Source organism: Embiotoca jacksoni, unplaced genomic scaffold, assembly GCF_022577435.1.
Source record: "Embiotoca jacksoni isolate LCO1_2020_lvr unplaced genomic scaffold, fEmbJac1.0.p SCAF_19, whole genome shotgun sequence".
Taxonomy (NCBI): Eukaryota; Metazoa; Chordata; class Actinopteri; family Embiotocidae; genus Embiotoca; species Embiotoca jacksoni.
Window position 1 is genome coordinate 11,213,259 of NW_027185329.1, and position 24,027 is coordinate 11,237,285.

The 24,027-nt window shown below is 39.2% G+C and overlaps 2 protein-coding genes across 3 annotated transcripts; both read right to left on the reverse strand.

Annotated features, from left to right (window-relative positions):
* Nucleotides 1–10,383: 10,383 nt before the first annotated feature.
* Nucleotides 10,384–16,884, reverse strand: ptger3 (prostaglandin E receptor 3 (subtype EP3)). Its single transcript, XM_069153475.1, has 2 exons — nucleotides 15,968–16,884; nucleotides 10,384–15,162 (listed from the first exon to the last, which is right to left on the reverse strand). The coding sequence occupies exons 1-2, from the start codon at nucleotides 16,817–16,819 to the stop codon at nucleotides 14,842–14,844; spliced, it is 1,173 nt and encodes a 390-aa protein (XP_069009576.1). The 5' UTR covers nucleotides 16,820–16,884; the 3' UTR covers nucleotides 10,384–14,841.
* Nucleotides 16,885–18,318: 1,434 nt separating this feature from the next.
* Nucleotides 18,319–22,852, reverse strand: zranb2 (zinc finger, RAN-binding domain containing 2). Of its 2 annotated transcripts, XM_069153477.1 has the most exons (10): nucleotides 22,701–22,851; nucleotides 21,961–22,013; nucleotides 21,743–21,851; nucleotides 21,424–21,506; nucleotides 21,257–21,333; nucleotides 20,979–21,128; nucleotides 20,720–20,886; nucleotides 20,169–20,228; nucleotides 19,493–19,642; nucleotides 18,319–19,252 (listed from the first exon to the last, which is right to left on the reverse strand). In XM_069153477.1, exons 1-10 carry the CDS (start codon nucleotides 22,814–22,816, stop codon nucleotides 19,195–19,197), a joined length of 1,023 nt encoding a protein of 340 aa, XP_069009578.1. In that variant the 5' UTR covers nucleotides 22,817–22,851; the 3' UTR covers nucleotides 18,319–19,194. The 2 variants fall into 2 exon arrangements, with proteins under 2 accessions (XP_069009578.1, XP_069009577.1); XM_069153476.1 differs by having other exon boundaries at nucleotides 18,319–19,642; nucleotides 22,701–22,852.
* Nucleotides 22,853–24,027: the final 1,175 nt, after the last annotated feature.

The following is a 24,027-nucleotide window of genomic DNA, read 5'->3' on the forward strand; positions in this document are numbered from 1 at the left end:
GTGGACATACATTATTGGGCATTAAGCAAGAACATTTAATTGTTTTTGATTTGATAAGAGAATTTCAGCTAATAATTGCATCTGATAATGCGATGAGTGCTGCAGACTAGGAAAGCTCTCGTAAACTGGTTCGAAGTGGTGATTTTTGTTTCTTTAGGAGGGTAGTGCTCTCACAGCCACACGCAGACGAGAGTGGAAAATAGACCAGAGACAACAACAGCGATCATCATCTCTGCAACAACATCCGCCTGTCAGAGTGACATTACAAGCAATTTACCAAACATCTGATGAACAAGCTGAACATAAAGTGCAACTTCTATGATCGTCCCCTTCACAGTTAACCTGCTCCTCTAGCCATACAATCATCATAATGTCAATATCACATTAGCATGAACAAGATAGAAGCTAACACTAATTATATTTAACAGTTTATCCTGATGAGCTTGAGTTCTTTGAGTAATCTTCCTCTTGACTGACAGTATCTGAGGAGAGGATGAATGATGCCAGAGAGCTGTTTAATGGAAAAGGCCTGCATCTTTATAAATAGTGAAGTCCAAGTGTTATACAGTATATACTTATTCTGATTGTGGCCTGTACATGTTTGTCTGTTTAGTTCTGGTATTAATTCGTCTACATCTTATTAAAAATAAGTCACGGTTATTTTAAATAAATTGTTGTGTTAGTGTTGTAACAGAAAAGTTAACTTTTTAATCTAAAAATGTATATTTCATTTCCAAATTTGGAAGATGATTATTATTAATTATCGTATTGGCATCAACCACAACATATATAATTTTCAGTTATCAGTCTAAATATTTTAACTGCCAGCAACATGTTATCAGAGGGCCATGCATACTGTTACACAAGTAAAACTAATTTTGTCTCGTTCTTATAACCTTGAGACCAAATCAATCAATGGTTCCATCGCTTAGATGAAGGTGGTCAACAGTCTCGCAAATGGACCGAACGACATTAAGATTCACAGTGGGAGAGACAGGGGAGTGTCAGAATGAGAAAAAAGTTCTCAGTAAATTGGTAAACTATGGTGATCATATGGTGAGCAGAAAATTTATTTAGCCATATGCTAAGTTTCTTTCTTTAGCATAAATTAGTTCTGATTGAGTAAAACGTATTATTCCCTGGACACATGCATGACAGGCCTGCATGGCTCATACATGCAGAAAATTGGTAAATGCAGCAAGTTTTTAATTTTTAAATAACCCTTGCAGAATTCATTTGTTCTCATGAGTGGTTGCTGCTCGAGACCTACGGCTGCTAAACTTTGTGCTTCAGTTTTGAAGTTTAAACTCTCTTTTAAACGAAATATTTACTTTTTTTTATTCATCCCACAGTCCTGACCCTGACTTCTCGGAAAAACCCTCCAAAAAATATGGCATTCATTTAGTTACAGGGGAAAGTCTAAATGGAATATAAGGCCGACTAAAACTGCATGTTAATCAGACAAAAATTCTAAAGGAGACCCTGTAGGCCGGCACAAATTGTCAGCAGATGACAAACACTCAAAAACCTTTAACTCTAAAATACAGATGAGGTTTTTCTATGGCTTTGTACATCCACAACACTTTAGGAACATATATATTGACATTCAACCACTGACCTTCACTCGTGTTTTTAGAAATGGCTACTCTGGCACTCTTTCAATGAAATACTCTTTCTCAGTAAAGCAGCACAATTTAGCCTATAAAACAAAGATCGTTATTGGTTTGAATTCTGTCAAAGTTGTGCATTTAAGAATGAATAGTTTTTGTGGTGCATTCATGCGCTCAATCAGCTAACGAGCAGCACGGCCTTCATGAGCTGTGCTCTTATAAAGCAAACCTTTGGTCTCAAACATTTGCATCATTTAAAAGTTGGTCAAGTTTTCTAGACTTTACTGGAAAGTCCTGTTTTGTGGCTGATGTTACAACATAGTGTTTGTCTTAAAGCAGTCTCAAAGTGATAATGATGTGACGCTTGATAATGACTCATTTAGCTTCATCAATTTATTAAAACAAATAGCGAGCACCCTGCTAGTAAGTCACAGTGGACAGATATGAAACATCTGACTTCACATCATGTTCACCGTGGGGAAGATGACAAACACTAATCCTCATTTAGAGGGTGCTGCCGAAAAAGACTTCAGTGTTATGAATTGATGAGACGGAAATCTCATGATTTTCTTCGGGGTAAAGAGGTGGAATGGAAAGCACATCATGAATCATCTGATAAGACTAACAAAAACACCTAAACACAAAGCAAGTAGCTGTACATCTCCTTCTTTTCCTATGATCAAAAGATGGAGACAGTGTCAGTGTGATATTGCCGTCTTCCTGTGTTGCTGCAAGCATGTAGGTGTGTGTGGGTGTGAGTAAGAGTCTGTTAACTGGCATCCTGGTTTGTCTTTGGTCACTAATGTCTGTAGGCGAGTTTGTGCCACCTCTTCCTCATTTATTTTCTCACATATTTGCTCATCTTCAAAGTGTCAGCATGGTGTCGCTTTTGAGACAGAGCAGCCTTCCAAGCAGACATTCTTCCTGTCTTCCCACACTTTCACTCACCCTTCCCAAAAGTCCCAGGGCACTAAAGAAATGAGAATATGTATATATATTTTTTTTTATTTCATTTCCTAGCACTTCCATTTGATCATTTGCAGGTTGAAGCTTTATGTCATGGCCCAAGCTGAAAGGATTCTGAAGCTGAAAGTCGATTAATCAATTAGTGCCCCAACATAAAATCAATCTTTTATACTTTTTCCAAGCGTAATTAAAGACGATTTTGCCAATTTAATACTATTTCAATCATGGACATTAATCCATACACATTAATCCATATATCATGAACCATCAGAGTGACAGTGAAATTAAAGACTCGACCTGGATTTTAGGTTTCATGACAACGACTCAAATATCAACTGTTTAACTTACAGCTGCTGCCTAAATTTTAACCTCTTAAGTGGCCAATAGTGTTTGTTCTGGCATAGTAATAAAAAAACACTTTAAAGTCTAACAGTAAAACACACTTTAGAAATGAAAAATAATGCAGATTACATAATTCAAGTAAAATAGTATCCAACTCCATTGTGTGACTGATTTGATAAGCATACTGACGACTCAGCCCTGCATGCTTATTCAGCTGTTAATTTGTTCCTCTCAGCTGCACACACTGCCATTCATTCTCAGTTTTCATTATCACAATGCACAGTGAGGCTAAATTACACTTTGTTGTGAAGAAGCTTTGGTAAGATTACAAACAAAGGAGCTGCTTGGCACCCATGTATGGACTCTAAAGCATTCACACAGAAGAACTACAGTGTGATAGTGGACACATACTGTTGGGTCAGTGCAGCTCGCACTTGGGTCATGAACTGAGAAGTAGCTCAACTGAATTTGCTGCGACAGTCCTTTAAAGAGGTTTCTCTCTGCTCAACTTTAATGTTTTGGTTGATTTTAACTGGTTTTACAGCAGCCTTTTTCAGAGAAACAGAACACGAACTGCTCAGCACTAAACAGCAGACAGACGCAGTTAGAGACTGGCTGGTGAACATAGTGGACCATTTAGCATCTAAAGAGGCAGATTTTTCCATCACCAGTCTGCAGATACCAAAAACAGAGCTATAAGACGGTGAACACTGGACTCACTGCTGGTGGCCAGAAATGCAAATAAAAAATCAATGTGGCGGCTCCGTATCGGTTGGATGCACATTTTAGCAATTGTTTGCGAGCAACTTTGTTATTTGATCTTTAAAAGTGTTGATATGTTGAGTTCATAACATTTTTTATTGCCCTAAAGTGGCTTAAAAATGTGTCACCAACATGCTGGCTATTTGTCAAGTAGACTGTGTCAGAGAAGCTGAGAACAAAAGGAACATGATGTGCACTCACTGATGCATTTTAAATGGTTTTGGACAAAAGTTTAGCTCTTTGGCACAGATGATTAACATTTTAGTATTTTGTTATATAGACATTATTGTTAATAGGACAATGTATTGTTAGCTCTGGCCTTCAGTAGCCCAGGTTAATCACACATAACATGAAATGTCACTTTTTAGACACAAACCAGAATGAAGAAAATACAGCCATGTATCTGCTATAGACCCCTCCACCCCCCCCCCCCCCAACATATACATGTACCAGCTAGACTCAGATCTGTACAGTCACATCACATCACAGGATGTGGATAAGAAGCATTCGCCAATAACACCAGGCCCTGCTTCAAGTCTCACCTTTATCATTTTTTCCAGACAGGATAATTGAAAAGAGGCCAGATCTATAAGACGATAGCTTTCAGCCTCCTCAGAGGTCGGCCAAGAGACATTTTTTCTTAGGTTGATGAATCCTCTGATTGAACGTGATTGGCTGGTTGGCATCTTGACACTATGAGCTTTCTTTTACATCCACAGCCTGCTGCTAATAAAGTTATAGCAATAGCTGTCCAATAATGAGGAGGATGATCACTGAGGAAAAATTCCAGTTTCTGTTTCAGCCTGATTATTCTCCTCTAGTTTAGTTCATCCTTCTGCCTCCAACTCCGTTACATGAGCTGAAACACTGCTGCAGGGTTTCAAGGATAATGGCTTTATCTTTGTGGGAGTTGTTTATTTTGCTTTATTAAGAACAATGAACCTCCTGTTTTCCCACTTCAAACTTTAAACACGTATAGGAAGAACAGAAATGCATTCACTGCTCAGAAAATGTAATTTACTACAAAGTATATTGGGGAGAAAAGGCACAAGAGTGCTGTTGTTGCTGCTTAGGCTCAGCAGGGATATTTTTCTTCTGGTGAGACTGTATTAGTGATATTGGAAAAGTCATTATATCACGAAGAAAACTCAATTATAGATGCAGGATGGTTGATATATTATACAAAACAAACAGAACTGACAGGACTGAGGGGAAAAAAATCCAAGTCGATGTGCCATTTCAAAAAAGAACAAAGCACAGACAATAAATCGTCTGCTTCATCTGTGAGCCTTAATCTAAGTGCAAGTCTCTGATGTATGGGCACTTAATCAGTGTCGCTCCCTGCAAGACTGATATCGTTTTAAAGAATATTTCACCACAACCTGAGTAATGTATTGATTTGTGGTGATCACAGCCTGCCACTGGGTCTGTTTTGAGAGCAAAATATCGACAACTATTAACCAAAATTCCATGAAAATTCATACTCATGTTTATAGTCATGATCTTAATTATTCTGAAAATGTAATGAACGTTCATACAGAGGGAACTGTATGAACCACAAAATAGGACAGAAGAAAAACGGAGAGACTTTCCTACCCATGTTGGTGAAAACATATCCACAACCACCTCAGAAACATGTTGTGTCCAGAAATGCTCAGTTTCCATTTTATAGCTAACTGTATAACATTGCTTTGTCATTAGCATCAATAGAAATCTTGCCAACACATCTGTTTCTACACAACAGGGCTGCTAACATGTTCTGGTTTCATTAATGTGAAGTTAGGGAGTAGTAGCTTCTCAGTTGTTCTGGCCTTGACCATTATTGTATACATCATGACTTCAGTGTCACTAATTATTCAATCTATTACATCTGGTTTCCCAACGGCAATCGGACCAAGGGATGCTTGTTGGATTTAATTACACCATTGGCCGGCTGAATGTCACGTGACTGACTAACAGAGCCACCATTGGTCGACCGACTTCCTGTTTATAATACAAAGCCCCTGTGCCTCATAATACACAGGCCATTTAGGTTTTGACTTGTGAATCTGACCTCATCTTGATATGTTTTAAGATGTATGTAGACTAGACTACTTTGAATAATAATTTGTCTGATATGGTTTTTACACAAAAACAATCCTTAAAATGACATCTACACCTTGTCACTCATTAAATGATAGAATCTATGAATATGCAAATATTTGTCCAAATACATCTATCAGCAAAACATTAAAACCCCAGACAGGTAAAACATTATGCATAATTCAATAACCCAGCAGAAATGCAAGTGTTGCAAGTAACTCATTATCAATATCCTCATTAATGTTTCAAGGTGCTATAAAGTAGGCTATATACCACTCCGAAAAAGCCTGAAAAGCTGGCAGTGAAAAGGGAAGAAAATCATTGCTGTGGGGATTCACAGTCTCATCTAGTTGCTTTACTGTCAACTGGCAGGTTTCAGAAAGTTGCACGAAGGTGAATTGCAAGTAGTTACAAGTTTCAAATCATCTCTTAATAAATTTTTGGTCTGAACTGGCCCTCATACTTCACGTTAAATACATTTTCAGTGTCTGGAGGTTGGGTAATCATCATAAAAAAAAAATATTAGTAATTTTGCATCGTTTGATTTTCAGACTTGTTCTTTTAGCAGTAAAGACGGAACGTAAACTGCAGTCTGGTTGGGAGTCTAGGGCAGCAAACAGGGCAGAGTGCTGTTATAAAGATGGATGTGGCTGGATTTGAAATGCAGTGCTCTGGCAGCGTCAAGCAGACTGCAGGATGCAAAGCTCATCACATCTTTTCCAACACCATTCTCGAGGCACATTACTGCACTCGGCCGAATTGAAAAATATTGGACTCTTATGACTTTTGGGCCACCAATTTAAGGAGATTGAAAAAAGGGGGCATGTTTTTGCTGTCGTAGCAGAGCGGCAGACAAAATGACAAAAGAAGGTCATCCAAAGAAACGGTTGCCCTACAACTCTGAGCGATATTTGTTTTGCAATTGTATTACTGTCTTTATTGTACTTTTTCCCTGGAGAATATGGCTGGAGTAAAATTTTATGATGATTATGCTGCTTTCTTTTACCGCATTTGTGTATAAAAGTCAGCAGGGAGCTACTGCCACAATGTTTTATGAGGTTTCCACTCTTTTTGTTACTGAATTTAAATAAGTTTTCCCTCGTGCACACAGAAGTGCACTGGACTGACCCTGAATTTGAACAGTTCACATCCCTGAACTTTTTGCATTCATTTGTTTTTATATTAATTCAGGAATTGCTCCATCATGAGAATGAAAATGAAGTGCGGTAAGGGCTATTGATCACAAAGAGTGTTAAGTCTGTGAATCAAGGAGAGGCAGCTGATTACTGAAGGTTTGGTCATTAATATACAGTAGGTGTGCAGTCAGCCTGTTCTCCTTCTTCTCAGAGGGGAATGCATGTATTAATGTGAAGCAAGGTACTGTTAAGCTACAACACATGCGGTCAGACAACCCCAAATGAATAAATGTAAAAACAAAAAACATAATGCAGCTATTTTGAGCCAGATTACATTTGTCAGAAACTTCATGTCTTTTTCTTTATTTGATTTTAAATGCCACACTAAAAATTCTATTTTCATACTTTCAGATTTAATTCAACATTATTAACAAGTTCACATTGGAGAAGTTGTGTTACCATGGCAGCAAATCGGGGCCCTGGATTCAGTCCATATCGGTAGTGTTTTCTGAGGGCAGCAGAGTGAGACTGTTTACTTAACGGTAATTGTATTGTTCATTCAACCTTTATTTATTTTATTTAGGTACTGCTCTGACAAACAACACAGAGAAGCTGAACGAAATAGCCTACCATCTAAGTCTTATCTTCATCCCAGAATTGTTTGCTGTGATTGTTATCTTGATATTAAATGAGACAAGGTCATAAGAAGCTTTATTGACAAGCTAATAAAAAAGACAAGCAGAGCCTTTTAAGCATAACCTTGCAGGGTGCCCTGTTAGGACTAAATGAACACACACACACACACACACACAAACACACACACACACACACACACACACACACACACACACACACACACACAAGAAGTGTATCCATGGTTCCATGGTTCCATTTAATATTTACCATCCTGAACATGGACTCTTTATGTATCCATCAAATCAAAACTGTGCGCTCTCTGTTGTTGTTTGTACAAATTCAAGGGTGATTATAATAATAACTTGCCGTATTTACACTCAAGGGCTCTAATTGCCTTTTATGATGTTTATTTTCAGTCTATATATGACATGAAATTAATTGTTGGTCATTTAGATTTGTTGAAATGATCAGCACTTGTTGACTCTTCATATGTGGACATTGATGTGTGTTTGGTCCACCGGAAATCACATTTCTGTTAATTTGCGATGGGTAAACAAGCTTTACATATCTTTCCATTACAACCTCATTGTCATTCACTGAGAGCATCTTCACCAGCATCTCATACCCACCGCTATGTTTTGGTGCCACGGTGGATGTATTGCCTGAGGACATACAGCCAAAGCTTTTCCACAGTAATAGAGTAATCGTGTTCAGGGACACAGACGCTGTTGGATCCTGTCTGCAGCTTGTGGGCGACTTTTTGACTCATCAAGGTTGTTTATCTGACCTATGTGCTCACACAAAGCACAGCAGTGTCATCTTGTCTGATTACCTGAACACATAATCTGCAAACAAAGCCTTATCCATACATTAAAAGTACACATTAAAAGTATAAGCACAAGATAAACTAGCGGCATCCATCACCACCCTGATTAATTCAGTTAAATCCATGCCTCTGCTCCTCCTTGAGAGGCCCTGGAGGAGCAATTATGTCATTTAGAGTAAACAGACATTTATCTCTCTTAGCATATTGGTCAATGGAAGAAGAGCATCAACAAACAATATCAATATACATCCTGTAAAACAAAACACATTTTTTTTTTATACTGGCCTGGTTTATACTGTTATTTCAAATTAATGAATAATGAATAATGAGACACTGAAGCTTTAATTGACTCACTATAATTTATCAGATGCATACAGTGCCCTTACTCAGCAATAAAAAGACAACATGGAGTGCAGACTGAGCAGGGTGATTTGCACAATTTAGGACTAATTGAATTAAAGCCTCCAAATTAGTCACATATGCCATCAAAGGCAAAATAAGGCAACAGAAAGGTCTGTTCATTTTTAATTTATGGACAATATATTTAACCAGAATCTCCATCTTTCAGTTGTATTTACATTATTTATATTTATAAATGGTTTATTTATTTATATTTACAGTACCAATTAGCAACTCAGCAGATCAAACTCTTGAGAACTTAAAGTGCTTTGCTCAATGGTTACCAGACTGCAGTCATAGTTACAGCTGAGAAAATATCTTCTCATTACATCCTCACGGGAAATCAAGGTTATTGACAGTAAAATACTGTCACCTCACAGCAAAAAGGTTCCGGGTTCGAATCCGGTCCTGGGCCTTTCTGTGCGGAGTTTGCATGTTCTCCCTGTGCTTGTGTGGGTTCTCTCCGGGTTCTCCGGCTTCCTCCCATCATCCAAAAACATGCACCTCAGGTCAGGTTACCTGGCGCCGCGCTAGTAGCGAAGAAATTTCCCCTCGGGGATTAATAAAGCGAATAAAAAATAAAATAAGGTTAGATCTTTATTTGATCCTATTAGTGGTTTTGAGATTTAAAAAGTTGCTGCTGCACCTGCACACTGCCATATGCTTTAGAATTAGTACATTATGAGCTGGCATTTGAGTTTCATTATAAAACTCTAAGCTTTCTATTAAATTAGACTGAGAAGAAAACTTGGCACACTCATGTCCAATGCAAATATTTCATGATTTGCATGTATTTCTCAGCCATCTGTTTTATCAGCACCAAGCCATTTACAGTTAAACAAGTTGCCTTACTAGTACATGGAATGCAGGGATGTGATACTTAACATGTTAATTTCTTTTTAAGTAGCAACTATGTGGCATGCTGTATGTTAAATTCTGTATGCATTTGTATGTATGAATTAAATTATAGTCAGAAGCCTCAGTCTCGTGCATCGTGACTTTTCTAAATCTTCTTTATGTATGCAATGATTTATCTCTACAGTGTTTAGTAGTTCATATGTCTATTTATTGGCCCCCTGGACACACAGTGCACACAGTCGACAAACAACAGAGGCCTATACATGCTTTGCGGTGTCCAGCAGAGTTCAAAACTCTCACAATTTTTTCAAAACATTCAGCAGCAACCAACAACCACATCATCAAATTAATGTTCTCACATGTTAAGCAGTTTCAGCAAAGAAAACAAGACCAAATAAGATCATTTTGTTTGGTCTAATCTCACATCTTCTGTTTGTTCAAAGTAGTTATTGATCTTTTCTTGATTACATACAATAAATATGAATATTTTCATAATTATTGTGTTGTTTTGAAGATTTTCAATAAAAGAGACGTTAATATAAAATTATTATTATTATCCTATGGTCATCTTCTATTGGGCAACAGAACGCCACGATTCTTCTGTTTTCCAAAACATTTCTTTTTTCAGTCCAACCAGAGTTCAGTCAGGAGGCACACTGCTTGTGAAAACTGTGATGGTGAAGATGTAAAAATATTTATTAGTATCGTGCTTCAGCAGCCAATAGAAGCTCAACACATATTTAAAAAAATATGTTTATATTTTTTAATAGAATTACAACAATGCATCACGACATAAGCCAAGAACACAGAAACACAACAAGTCAAACAAGTGCAAGTAGAGGTCAAAGACATTGAGTACCAAAAGGACACTTTGCTTAGTCGGTAGATATTTCTATTTTCAGAGCTCCTTGTTACATAAGCCTATCTATGAAAGATGTGTCAAGACAGCTGAAGGAAAAAAATACTAAATGGTTCAACGATTACAGCATTTCTCTTCTGATCACACAGCGAAAAGAACAAGAGTGTGTTGATAGCCCTCGTCTGAGAATCGTGTCCCAGAGCTTCAGAGAAACTTCTTTCACAGTGCACAAGTTTCATGATGAACATTCAAAAGCAGAGGCATCATGTGAGCAGAAGACAAGGACATGGACATCAGGTATTCATTCACATTCATCTGTGGAACCTTGCCTGGTGGGCCAAACCTGTTTCCACTGTACTGTATGCACATGGAACACCATGTTGTACCGGTTTGTTTCCTCTTAACAGTGATTATATTTTTTTGTGCCTTAACTGGATGTCTAATTTTAAAACCAACAAAATTCCAAAAATTATTCGAAAGCTATTTCTTTCATTATTGAAGCTTAAGAAAGGATACGTTACTATGTGACAGCTCTAAGTGCTGCAAAGGATATTATTTTACCTGATCAGTGAACTGTTCATGACACTCAACAGGTTTGTCAGTTGGTGATTTGTTGATACCACAGAAACTGTAAAGATCTTATCAAGTTCTTTCAAGAAAGAACACCTGAAAGATGTTGCAAAAACTCTGACAAGCTGTAATTTATATCAAGTGACCATATCTGACACCAGGAGCAGGTTTACTGAGCAGTTGGATGTTTTAAGCTGATAGAGGGCCGTGTTTATTATGTAATGCATAAAATATGTACCAGAATAATACAACAGAGTTGTACTTTTGTATTACAAAGGAAGTTGACAAAAATGTATGACCCATCCAACAAATATGTGTTCTGAACATTTGTATTAATATAATTCATACAGAGTAGTACATTTTGAAAATACGTGTTTAAAGGTTTAGCACTAGTGCAAAATGTTAAAACAGCTAACATTTTTTTTAATGACTCTCTTTATCTCAAGCTTTTGAAGCAATCAGTAAATCACTGCAATGCATTAGGGACTGGAGTGTGGGAGATAGAGCCAGCTGGCATCGCTCAGAAAATCATTAAGTAATTGTAGCATCCCTTCAATGCTGGTGCAGGACTCTTGTGCGTAATTTCCTCCCCTGAAATGGCCTGGTTCTGACATAAATTAACACCATTCAAGCATGCAAGAAAATCAGTCCTTCCAATTAAAGCTCGAATGGAATTTGTAGTGTTTTCTTAAAGAGGCTCAGGTGTAACTCTGAGATTATTGAGCAATAACGTGTTTGCAGCAGAGAGCAAATAAAATCCTGACCCACGTGTTGATGAAGCCAGTCGCGTTCAAAGATTACACTGTGTGGATCAATGAACGAGTTCGCAGATATTTTTATCTCATACTCTGTAGTGCCCTTGACTCTAGTGAACATTCATATTTCATGGAAAACTGTGGAAACCTGACTGCACTCTTTGCAAATATGGTGTTGCCTCTTACTGGGTCCATTAAGGAGCGTTAAATGTATCAATTTTGAAGACATTATTATTCTTCCACTTTCCTCTCCACTCTGGGGGCTGGGTGGGATGTAACACCCCGGCAAATTCACAACCACATCTAAGGGTCAGTCAGCTTTAAGGAAATATTGATTTGTATAATTATTTTTCCTCCGCTGAAGAGCAGGAAGCTTAAAAGTCTCCTGCACAAAGGACGGAAATAATTACACAACGCAAATGGGCACTAATTGAGTCAGTTGTAAATCTGTCATATCCTGGATCACCTAGTGAATAAAGGCATTCGTTGCTTTAAATGCATGGTTTAAACCACAGACGTGACTGTTGAAGTGTAAATTAACTGCTGCACAAGCATATACTCTTAATGAATAATGTTATTGTATGGCCACAAGCACCATTAGTGAAGCATTCATTAAAATAAAAACTGTTCATAACGTGAAACCACTTAGATTTTGCTGAAACTGATTCCTTGTTGAAGGATACATTAATTTTTTTTCACTCTCACTGCACATTCACAGCCACTAATGATCTCCAGAATAATTATGAATAATACCAACAATTTTTGTTACAGAGCAACACTCTCCTGAAAAATGTAAAAGCCCTCTACCGCTTTTCTTTTCACTCATCAAACAAGGTTAATCCTTTGAGTGGCTTCACAATCAACACAAGATAAACTCGACATCTGCTCGGTCTCTGTCAGCAGATGAACAGATAAATGGAAACAGAAAATGCTCATCTTTCGTATGGCTTTTGCAAATGACAATTTCCGATAGAATCATGATCACTGAGCCTGTGTGTATTCTCACAGTTGAAAGGCAAAGGCAAGACCAGGCACGGCAGAGCGTACATTAGCTTAATCTTGTTGGCTGATGTGCTGAAAAGGCAGACTTGTTGGTTGGCGGTGATGAGAAATTGTCTCATAATCCTGAAGGTTACCATGACAGCAAAATGTGCCAATCGTTGAGGCATCTTTGACCAACCCTTGACATAAACATTTACAGAATGTATGATGTTATGCATGACAAAAAACAGATCCTATTTACACCAAAGTTAAAGGAAACGGACAGCCATTGTCCTCCAACTACAGCCCCTCGATTCCTTTCACAATGACATTCAGCCAGTTGGCACTAAGAGCAAACCACCTCAATGAAAAAGTACATTGATTTCTTCTGAAACTGCACCATTCACATTAAAATAAATGAATAATTCATTGTATTTTGGCAAAGCATCAGAGCTGCAAGGATAAAGTGTAGCTGAGACAAAGAAAAGTGGAGTACAAAAGGACACAACCAAACAGTCCAAGGAAAATGCCATTAAATGAAACACATAAACTGAGAAGACCCAAAAACATGTTTGAAACCTACTGTAGCTGCAGCTACAACTAATGTGACCACATTAGATGGTTAATATGAGGTCGTACAAACAGCTTCAAATGTGCCTGAAAAGTTTTTTCACTCCTTTAAAAATTCATTGCGTCTGTGTTTTGGACGTTTGAATGTGGCCTTCTTCCTTCCAACAGTTTTCAGCTCATTAGCCTTGAAGCTCACCCCCCTGTAAAAGGAAAAAAGTCCATGCCAATTATAATTTTTTTATCCAGAACAACTTGGCTGGTGAAATGAAGTACATTTCTTATCGCTCAGTGTGTCCTTGCACATCATAACTACTTTCAATCTAGTGAATTCGCAATCGCTGATAGCTACAGTCTTAACCCTCGTGTTGTCCTCGGGTCAAAATGACCCGCAGCTGTGTTCAACCAAGTTCTATTTTATTTCTATATTTTTTATATTTTCTGGGATCATTGGTCATCATTCTTTAAAGAAACCCTCACAGCCTCCTTGTCACCAATGATCCCAAAAAATATGAAAATAAATTAGAACTTGGTTGAACACAGCTGCGGGTCATTTTGACCAGAGGACAACACAAGGGTTAAAAACTGCAGCATACAACCACCCGGTGATGCACATCTCATCATGTTAATCACCACAAATCCACACTGCTTTTCCTTCACACCTTCATAAGACTGGCTTTGAAGATATTTTGAAAAGAAAATTGCTGAGAAAATAACCGCACAACAATTTACCAGTGCATTTCATATTCAGGAAGGAAACTAGCACTGAACTACAAGCTTCACATTTCATCGCCCCGGCTGCTATAGCCGAGGAACACCACATACAGTGTGTTATAGAATCTACAGGCAGCAGGTAGTATCATCAGCATTCAACACAGAAACAACACATTTCATAGACAGACACTAATAAATAACCTTATTATCAACAATTGGCTCCAGTTTACAAGTTGCATTTTTCTTCCGAGTAGCAACAAACAAAGAGGTTACATTTCATGTATGGTGTGGCAAATATATTTGCAACTTCATTAAATCCCATTTATAGTTTCCTTCTTAATTTAAGAACATTCAAATAAAAACAGCTTATGGCTTCAAGTTACTGAGAGCAACAAGCATGAGATGCACCACTTTCACACGAGTCAGTTTGAAGTCACTCACATTCAACTCTTCGGTCCGGGGGTATAGTTGTTATTAAAAGTGGTAATGAGAGAGTTCCTGGCGGCCGCACAGCAGCTAAATGCAAAAAGTGACACGGTCATGCGTTCACATGCCGGTTAGGTGACTTTGCATGGGATGTGTTGTAAGCAAAACAAATGCTGAGAGCAAACATGGCTGGATTTCAGCAACAGATGCTACGCTATCTCCCATTGCACAGCATCCTTTTGTGACATAGAAATTCATTTCTGTGCTTTTTTTTCCATTCCCAGCCATTTTCTCGTCCTCCCAAAGTCTCCCGGCTTCGGAGTCACAAGACCAATTACTGTCAAAGGTTTACTTAGTTACTTTCTGATTTGTACACGTTTCTGTCTTGGTTCTGCTTGTTAAGAGCATCCAGTGCCGTCGGGGTCTCCTTCTTCTCTATGGAGCAGTTGGAGACGGCGTTGGCCATGATGCAGAACTTGCGCAGGAGGATCTCCCTGAGGAGCAGGTAGATCCACGGGTCCAGGATCTGGTTGAGGGAAGCCAGGCGTATCGCCGTCAGAAAGAAGTTACAGTCTAGATGGACATCCCGGATGGAGGTGTTATTGGAGGCCAGTGATGTTGGATTACATTCATGGGAGGAGACCTGGGTGGAGATCATCCTCAGCATCAGCACCTGAAAGCAAAGGTGGTTGGATAGATCTTAAATATTACTGAGAGAGTGAGGAGAAATCAAGAAAGCCTTCTTGAAACCAGTTAATCTAACAAACACTTAGAGGATGGGAGATGTTTTAATGCATGTCTCTTTTACATATAATGTAATTGAAACCCAACAACAATCCTGAGCAGCTATCAAATGACAAGGAGAAAAACATAATATGTACACTCAGTACTCACTCTCTCTGCCACCACCACAGTACTGTGGTTTCTATTAATATCTGTGGTGGGACTATTAAAAAAAAGTGACTGACAATGCATGACCTCATAGCACACTGAGCAGACCCCCCCAAACAGGACGCCTAAATGGATTACTGGAGAATGGCAGCAGCATTTGAAAGGAATCATACGTGACAGCATTTATTTCACATGGAATATGGATTTTGTATGACTGTATGCAGGGCAGAGAGAAGAGAAATCAAGTGAAGGGGGGGGAGTTGGATGCTCTCACTTCCTTTTGCTGTCTTAGAAACAGGAGATGGAGCATCCCCAGAGATAGAAAGATTTTGAGCTGTTTGTGAGGCAGCTAATGATAAACCCCATTTTAGACCTCCCATTAATAATTATCATATTAGTACAAAGGACAGCCACTCTTGGGGCCCATGAGGGTAAATAATTTAGCATCATTACAGAATATGTTTACAGGATTCTGTCCTAAGCAACAGAAATAAGTATGATAAGTACGATTTGGGATGTTTTCTTTGAGAAAAATTAAAGGCAGCAGTCGTCTATAAAAAAAAACAACAAAAAAAACAACAACATACCAGCAGAGGAGACCAGCATATCAACAGGACGCACATAATCCCCAACAGCTGAATGACGGTCTCCGTGGTTAGCCGTTCCCACTGTTTCGAAGACTGAGACGTTCCCGACTTTGTTTTACAGCGGATAATTAAGCCCCGGATCGTCATTACATTGCAGGAAAGTGTCACAAGCAGAGAGAAAATCCCAAGTACAGCAAAAGTGATGGCGAAAAACATATTGCCCGGGATTTCACTGTCCCCGGTGCTGATGAAGCACCAGGTGCCCGGCCACTGGCGCGTGTATTTCCCGACCCCTGCAATAGGCAGCAAAGCAAAGAGCAACACAAGACACCATATGACAGCCAGAGTCTGCTTTGTCACACTCGTCTTCATGTGGTTGGAGTACCAGTGGGGGTTTGTTATCGCCATGGCCCTTTCAATTGCCATTGCGCTGGCCAAGAAGAGAGCGCACAGGCCAAAAGTTGTCATACACACGCCAAAAAAAGCGCACAAATTGCCAGACGGGTCGATACGGTCCCATTTGAGACCAGCCCGGTAAACTGATATTACGATTGGACTTGTCAAAAGCTGCCCAAACAGGTCAGTCAGCGCCAACGATCCAATGCAAAGCAAGAAAGACTTTTTCCTTCTATTTTCCTTCTTTCTGTAGGAGATATAGACCAGTATAAGAGCGAGCGAGTTGCCCACCATGCCAGTGACCATCATAGCTATAGGGAATCCAACAGATACAGATCCACAACTGGAATTCTTGGTGACATTGCTTTCGCGCAATGTATTTGAGATGTTGGAGCCCAGCATCTCTCCAATAGTGGTTTTCCAGCCCTGTAGGGAAAAACAACCGACTTTTTTCATCCTTTCAGAAAGGATATATACACCGAACACCCCATGTGTCTCTCCAGCATCATCTTGCGCCCCAAACTGCTCCACCTAAATAGAGTGCGTAAAAGCACGTCCAGTCCTTTAAGCGTCTTGGAGGCGGGACTCCTTCACGTCCAGAAGAAGCACACAGCTGAGACTGCATATGGCTCAAATAAACTCAATCATAACATATTTTTTGGGGAAATCTTGTAGTGTAGCGTCTTTGTGGTGATCATTACATTTCTATTTACAATAAGAAGCCACGGCACTCAGGACGAATGGAACAAAATCTCAGCGCGCCAACAAGTTGATTATCATAAAGTGTCAAGTGAGAACCGGTGGGCTCACCTGATGACATAGGGAAATAAACAAACCTCCTGTGCGCCTCATGGGAGGTAAAAGAAATGAAACATTGTCCTGAAGGCTCTGAAAGCAGAACCGGGGCATAAAGGCACGTATCAAAAGATCAGCCTGCAGCTGGTGATCGCCATGAGAAAAGTTGCATTGAAGGAAAATTCAGTTATGTATCATTTCTCACTGGTACAAATATGTGCGCCAATTATTACGATGCACACGTTCCTTAAGGATTGGTGTTACAGGCTTGTGTTCTTTTACAAAGGCAGTATGTGTTGGCCCATTCAGTAGACTTAATTATGAGAAATGGCGAGACTATAGATATTTCGACTGACAGTGTCGTTTCCTTTTCAAGCAGTTTATCACCATCAACAAACTGCAAAGGAGAAACTTAAATCAAACTTTCAATACTATCAATTATCAAAGTTCGTGCTATTTTGCATTAAAGCCCATAAAAGTACTATGTCAGGAGTAACACCATGCACTTATGGGCTATAATTTTCAGCCTCTATAGATATTAAGTGGGCGCTTTCATGTCGTCAGCCCTTCTGTTCAGCTAAGCAGCAACAACTCCACCTGTTGACCAGAATGAGGACAACGCGAGCTTAATGAATGACCCTGTGCTTTGTTTTCGACTAAACGGTATTAATAGCACAACAGGCTTCTCTAGACTACATCAGACAGATTTCAAATTACTGTATCTGGTGAAGCCATAAAGTTTTTAATGAGGAATTTTAGAAACAGCTGTTTAACCTTTAGTCTGAGGGCATATATAGACAGTCTCTGTACAATACAGAAAACTGTCCTTTCAGTGACATGAGCAAACTTACCATTACACAAATAAAACACAAAAGACCCCACAGATCACAGCAACATTACTGCATACAAACATGCACTCTAATTTTCTTGGATCATTATAGTGCTCTTACTTCTCAAGTAGCTGACTTCATTAAATTTGTGCTGAACTTGTAGTTTAACTTTATCAAAACTAACTGCAATGTTCTCGGCCTATTTTGTTTTTTTTAAAGAAAGTTTCGTAATGGTGGTAAACTAAATATTAACAGTGCTCCATTTTCAGGTCTGTAAACATTCCTTCACCACCTCACCTTGGTAAAATTAAACACAGTATTACCATGAAGCCATGTCGACAAGACTTTATTTACACGTGTACATTTGAATTGTTTTACCAATAAAAAGACTGTATTGCCACATTTGACCGTAATTGTTTTGTTATTCTTGATGCACTAAACTTGAGCAAAAAGAAAGAAAAAAACATATCGAGTTTGTTTCCCAAGTGACAAATGAAGAGTAACTTGGTACAAAGGTGTTGAAATAGGCCACAATTGTGTTAAGAACAAAATACACTTTTAACCTAAACCAAAGAATGTTGAACCTACTGCCATTTACTTGAAACAATGTCACAAAGTAAAATACTTACCTTAAAAACCAAAAAATATATTTACCAAGAAAATAAAGCAAAAAGGGCAAAAAATTCATAGCTACATCTTAGCTATTCTAAATTGGTGCTCAAGTACTTCACTATTTATTTTAAAAATAAAGGATGTATTTATTTATTTAATCTCTGGTGTTTCCTCGGGCCAAAAACAGTAATCAATAGGTTTTGCTCCAATTTCCCCACACACGGGGAGAACGAAAAGTACTGCCAGGATGATACTGAGCAGAATGGGTTTAAAAATGGAATACAGCCTCTTCACAGTATATCTGATCTTCTTATAGGACCAAACATTTATGTTTCTTGGACACCTATAGTTACAAACACTCGTCACAGATTAGGGTGAATGTGGTTTTAAAACGGGGGCATGTAGGAAACAGCAGAGAGAAAAGTAATGTTGCCTCTGTCTTTTTTTTTTTCTTTTTCTCTTTTTTGAGGGAAGTAAGACTTTGGAGATTTCATGAAAATGAAAACTATACGGAAGGGATGTGGTTGTTTTCTTTGCAACACAACATGCACTTCTACTAAGATTCCTTTTCTTGTTTTAAAGGCTGTAATAAAGTTATTTCTTTTTTGAACTGGAGCCAGAATGGGAGGATCCAGATGACTGGTCGCGGCACCTGAAATCACACAAACACCACGGGAAGAGGAACAAGGTCAGCCGGCTCAACAATCAACAATCAACACCGAGTTATGCAGACATGAAGCAAGTGAAAATTCAATACATATAAAAAGCATTGTGACATGTCAAAGTGTGAACATGTTTCTGTAAATCTGAATTCCCATAAGCGAGGCGACAGATGGCTAATAAAAAAGAAAGAAAAATCAGTGCCATTGTGGTATTCCACAGAAACCCAAACCTTTCGGACGAACGTGATCGAGAACGCCTCCGTTTTCTCCCTCCAGATGAGGACCTGGAGCGACTGCGCTTCTGACCCCTCTCAGGTGAGGAGGAGGGTGAGCGGGACCTCTTCCGGGGAGAGGAGCCCTTTCCAGACCTGGAGCTGGATCTTTTGGAGGAATAAACCAAGCACCGAGGTCAGTAAGATCAAGACACGGTCTCACCAGCGTGGGTGTTTATCAAGCTTCTCTGATTTAACAGACCTGAGGACATTTGACTCACAACGCTGCTAGGTTCACATATAAAGCGTCCTTAAAATGGTTTTAAATATTTAGTTACTTTTCGTAAAGCCAGTGGGCGAAGCCGCCATTACTCCTGAGAGATGCTTGATGAAGACCCCAGAAGTCAATTTAGATGGTTGAGCAGGAGTATTAGTTGTCAAATTTGAACTAGCTATACTCTCTGGCCTTGTTGAAACCTGAAACACAACTACATCAACTGACTGAAAACTATTTTGAGTTTGTTTCATGACTTCAGACCAAAACATCTATCAGCAGATTTAAAAAAAAATAAAAAAAAAAATATATTTATGTAGTCTCTGGTAAAAACCCGAGCTCGGAAATAGCACTGCTCTGGAGCTTTCTGCTCCATACATACACTCTCTAAAGGGAGAGAGTGCATGTCACCTCATTCACCTGGAGTGGGACCTTGAGCGAGACCCAGATCTGGAACTGGAAGAGCTTCCAGAGCGGGATCTGAAAGACAAAAAACAAAACCTTTCCAATATTTTCTAACCCAGGATGAAGCTTTGTGCGTAGTTTATGTGGCAACGCAGAGGCATGATATTGAATAGCACTTTAATCTTGAGAAATACTTAAAAGAAAACTGCTCCTGCCTTACAGTAGCATGACAAAAGTGTAGCAGAACTGACAAAATCCATCTACAGGGTGACTGAAAACATGAATCCGATATGAATGAAGCACATGAATTAATAGATATTAAGGGTGAAAGGGAAACTAATGTACATTTTAAAAACAAAACTACAATATAAATAAAGCATTAAAACATTTCAGAACCCAGCAGGTCATCAGGTTTCTTACACCGCAGACAGGGAGGGGTTAAGAGGAGGGAGAACAACAAATGAGCAGAAAAGGACATTTAATTGATGTTGATCAGTGAATCAGAAGGAAGATTGAGCTGATACTGACATTTTGCCCGGAGTTACCCTTGACCTGTACCCTTTTACCTGGACCTGGACCGAGAGCTTGAGCTGGAGGAGCGCGAGGATGAGCGGGACCGGGACGAACCGGAGCGGCTGCCCTTCTTCTTAGCCGTCTTATCATCGTCGTCGTCACTGGCATCCAGGTTATACTTTGACAGGTCACCGTCGTCTTCTTCATCGTCCTCCTCATCCTGGAGAGACAGCGTTGCATTTGAAATATTGAACGTGGTTATTGGCAAACATTACAATACATTGGATTTCCAGGTCCAGTCATCAATCTTACATCTAATTTGTATTTGGACAGGTCCCCATCTTCTTCTTCTTCGTCCTCTTCTTCGTCCTCTTCCCCTTTTGTCACTTCTTTCTTTTCAATTTCTTTTGAGGAAGACGTGCTGTTGGTCTTTCCACGGTACTTTTTCTTTTTCCTCCCAAACTGTAACAAACACAGGTAACATCTCCATATGAGTAGGAGCTCTTCCAGTGTACACTTCCTGGTACAGTACTTTAACAGAGGCTGAAACCGCTCAAGCATCACAAAATTAATTCGGGGCAAGTTCTCACCTCATCATATTCACCATCAGATTCCTCCCGTTCAATATATTCCACATTCTCTCTTTCATTAAAACCACCGCCATAACCTGGAAGCATTATGAAGAAGACAATAATCAAATACAAGTGATCAAAAACAACAACAAAAACTGTCAAACCAGATCAAATTGCTGGGATACCCGTTCTTTCTTCAAGCTTGGCATATTTAGGCGTGTTACACATGTTGCACTCTGATCTTCGAGCCCAGTTCACATTGCCGCATCTAAACGCAAACGAGGACAAAAAAAATAAATAAAATCCACACTTGTTCAACAATACGATTTCATCACATTAAATGTAGATCGACTAATTTGATGTTGTGACTCATTAAGAGGCCTTTCTTTATGCGTTTAATATGGAAAACAAGTTTTTGACAACACGTTCCGACTTCAAATCTCTCAAGACTTTATAGCAGCGGGTCCACCAACACTGTAAAGGGAGTTTACAATGATCACCTACGTTTTGCATTGCCAGTCATTTGCACTGAAGAGGCCTCTACTCTTCTCAGCCAGAGTCTTTCCAATCTCTGTCCCTCCTGCTTTCATCATCTTTGCCTCTGTGGTTTTCTCTGTAGGAAAAAACAACAACAAAAAAAAAGTTTTTATTTTTTTTTATTTTAGTACAGCAGCTATTTGAAAAGGGATGCATTAAAGCACCTACAAGATATAATAACTCACCTCGACCGCATCTGTTACAACTTGTTCTTCTAGCAAAGTTCACGTTTCCGCACCTGTAAAAAGCACATTAAATAAAGACGTTGATGAAGATAAGGTTTGAACTTGGGACTTAACTCACTTAAGCTGAACGTGTTAAACGCAAAACGATCTCTATATAAAAAAAACAACAACAACAAAAAACAAACAGGACGGGTCGAGTCATTTTTCCATACGGCATCCTCGTGAAAACACGTTTCAGGCCTGCGCACTGACAACCGCAGCTGCCCCGTCTGTCACGTTGTTTTATTTTATTTTTATTTAAAAAAAAAAAAGGAGCTCAATCGAAACGTGATATCGTTGCCTGCGGATTCAGACTCGTGGCCGCTCGTCTTCTCCCAACATTGTAAACACCGGCCGCAATAAAGCGGAGACACTCGCACACCCCGACCTGAACGAGCTCGCGTCCAGCTCGTCCGCCACATTGCCGAGTCTGTACCGACTTGAGCCCGAAATTTGTTATTTCACCGAGATGTAAATTCAAAACGGGGAACCCGCTCTTCCGATTCACAGCCGGCCTCGTCGGGGTTTATTGCGCTAATAAGGAGGAATTACACACAAGTCAAGCGTTAGCACAAACCGCACGCTAGTAGGCCGGAGCTAACTCACGTCTGCCTGTTCGCAAGAGGAGCTAAACGTATCCACCACCACCCCCCACCCCGCACGTATGATGTGAATTTATTCCGCGTGTTTGGAGCACTTACTTTTTATCTGGACAAATCCAGTCCCCGTCGCTCACTCGAAAACTCTTCCCCGACATATTTGTGCCTGCTAACGCCGTGGGGCTCGCTGGCAGGGTGCGTTCACTGTGCTCAGGCATCGGCCGTTAGCTGGACACCAGCCCCTCCTCTGCTGCTTTCAGGTTCAGCTCGGTAACTTTCTAAACTCACCTCCCTCTGCTCGGAAAATCCATTTGCGACACGTATTTTAAACGGTAAAAGAAATTGTGCCAGGTATGTTTTGGGACACCTCTTTTTTTTTTTTTTCCCAGCAGTGTATAAACACGTGTAGCTCTTTTATTGGGTAAATAACGTCGACGAATAAGGCTCACACTCCGGTCTTACTCTAAATTACACAATTTATATTTATATTCATGATTATATTGGAAATTATATTGGAAAATTTTGAATTTCTTCTACCTGACTATTTACGAGCTGACACATCAATATTACAAAAACAATAGCAGTAATATAGTACTTCTTTTAACATTGAAGTTTATATTTCTGAATGCACGTAAAGGGAACATTAACAAAGGACAAACCATTTTTAAAGAAACGCTACACCATTGCAAATAAAGTATTATATTTATAGTTTCTGCAAATGTTACAGGGTTCTGTCAGCTTTGTTTACACAGTCAATAAATTATATCAGTAATACGTAGCCACTAAGAACAATACCACTCTAAATATACCAGAAATACTAATGTAATACAGTCTATATACTGTAAAATATGTCTACAAACCTGTCATTAAATACCCTGCATGCTTAACACCCCAATACTACTATCATGTTCAGTGTTTATTGACAAAGAAGAAGTAAGGCAAAGGGGAATCCTGAACATGTATTAAGATTGAGGCAGTGGATATCCAGGTGACTGTGTATGTTCATGACAGATTAAATAAAGGTGTGCTCTAAATGATGGATAATTGTTCACCCTGCCCACTCTACCCCTTCTTTAGAAATTCAGAATCCAAATTTAGCAGTTTAAAATCCAGATATTGCCAGTTCTGTATTTTTGCAAGGTAAGTATTGGCCACTAGATGGCAATTAATACCAACATTTGACACTGCATATCGTCACAGAGCCTCCTGTTTTATTTTGGTCTGCTTGCCCACAGACTCACAATGATTTTCTTTGTTGCTCTTGAGCAAGGCCATGTATGGTTATGCTGTGGTAAAGAAGTTACTTCAAGAGGATTAGTATGTGTGTGTGTGCTTACAGGTATTTTATTTAATTAATATACACTCGCCAGCCACATCCATAGGTACACGTTACTTGTGGTGGGCTGGACCCTGTTTTGTAGTCAGAACT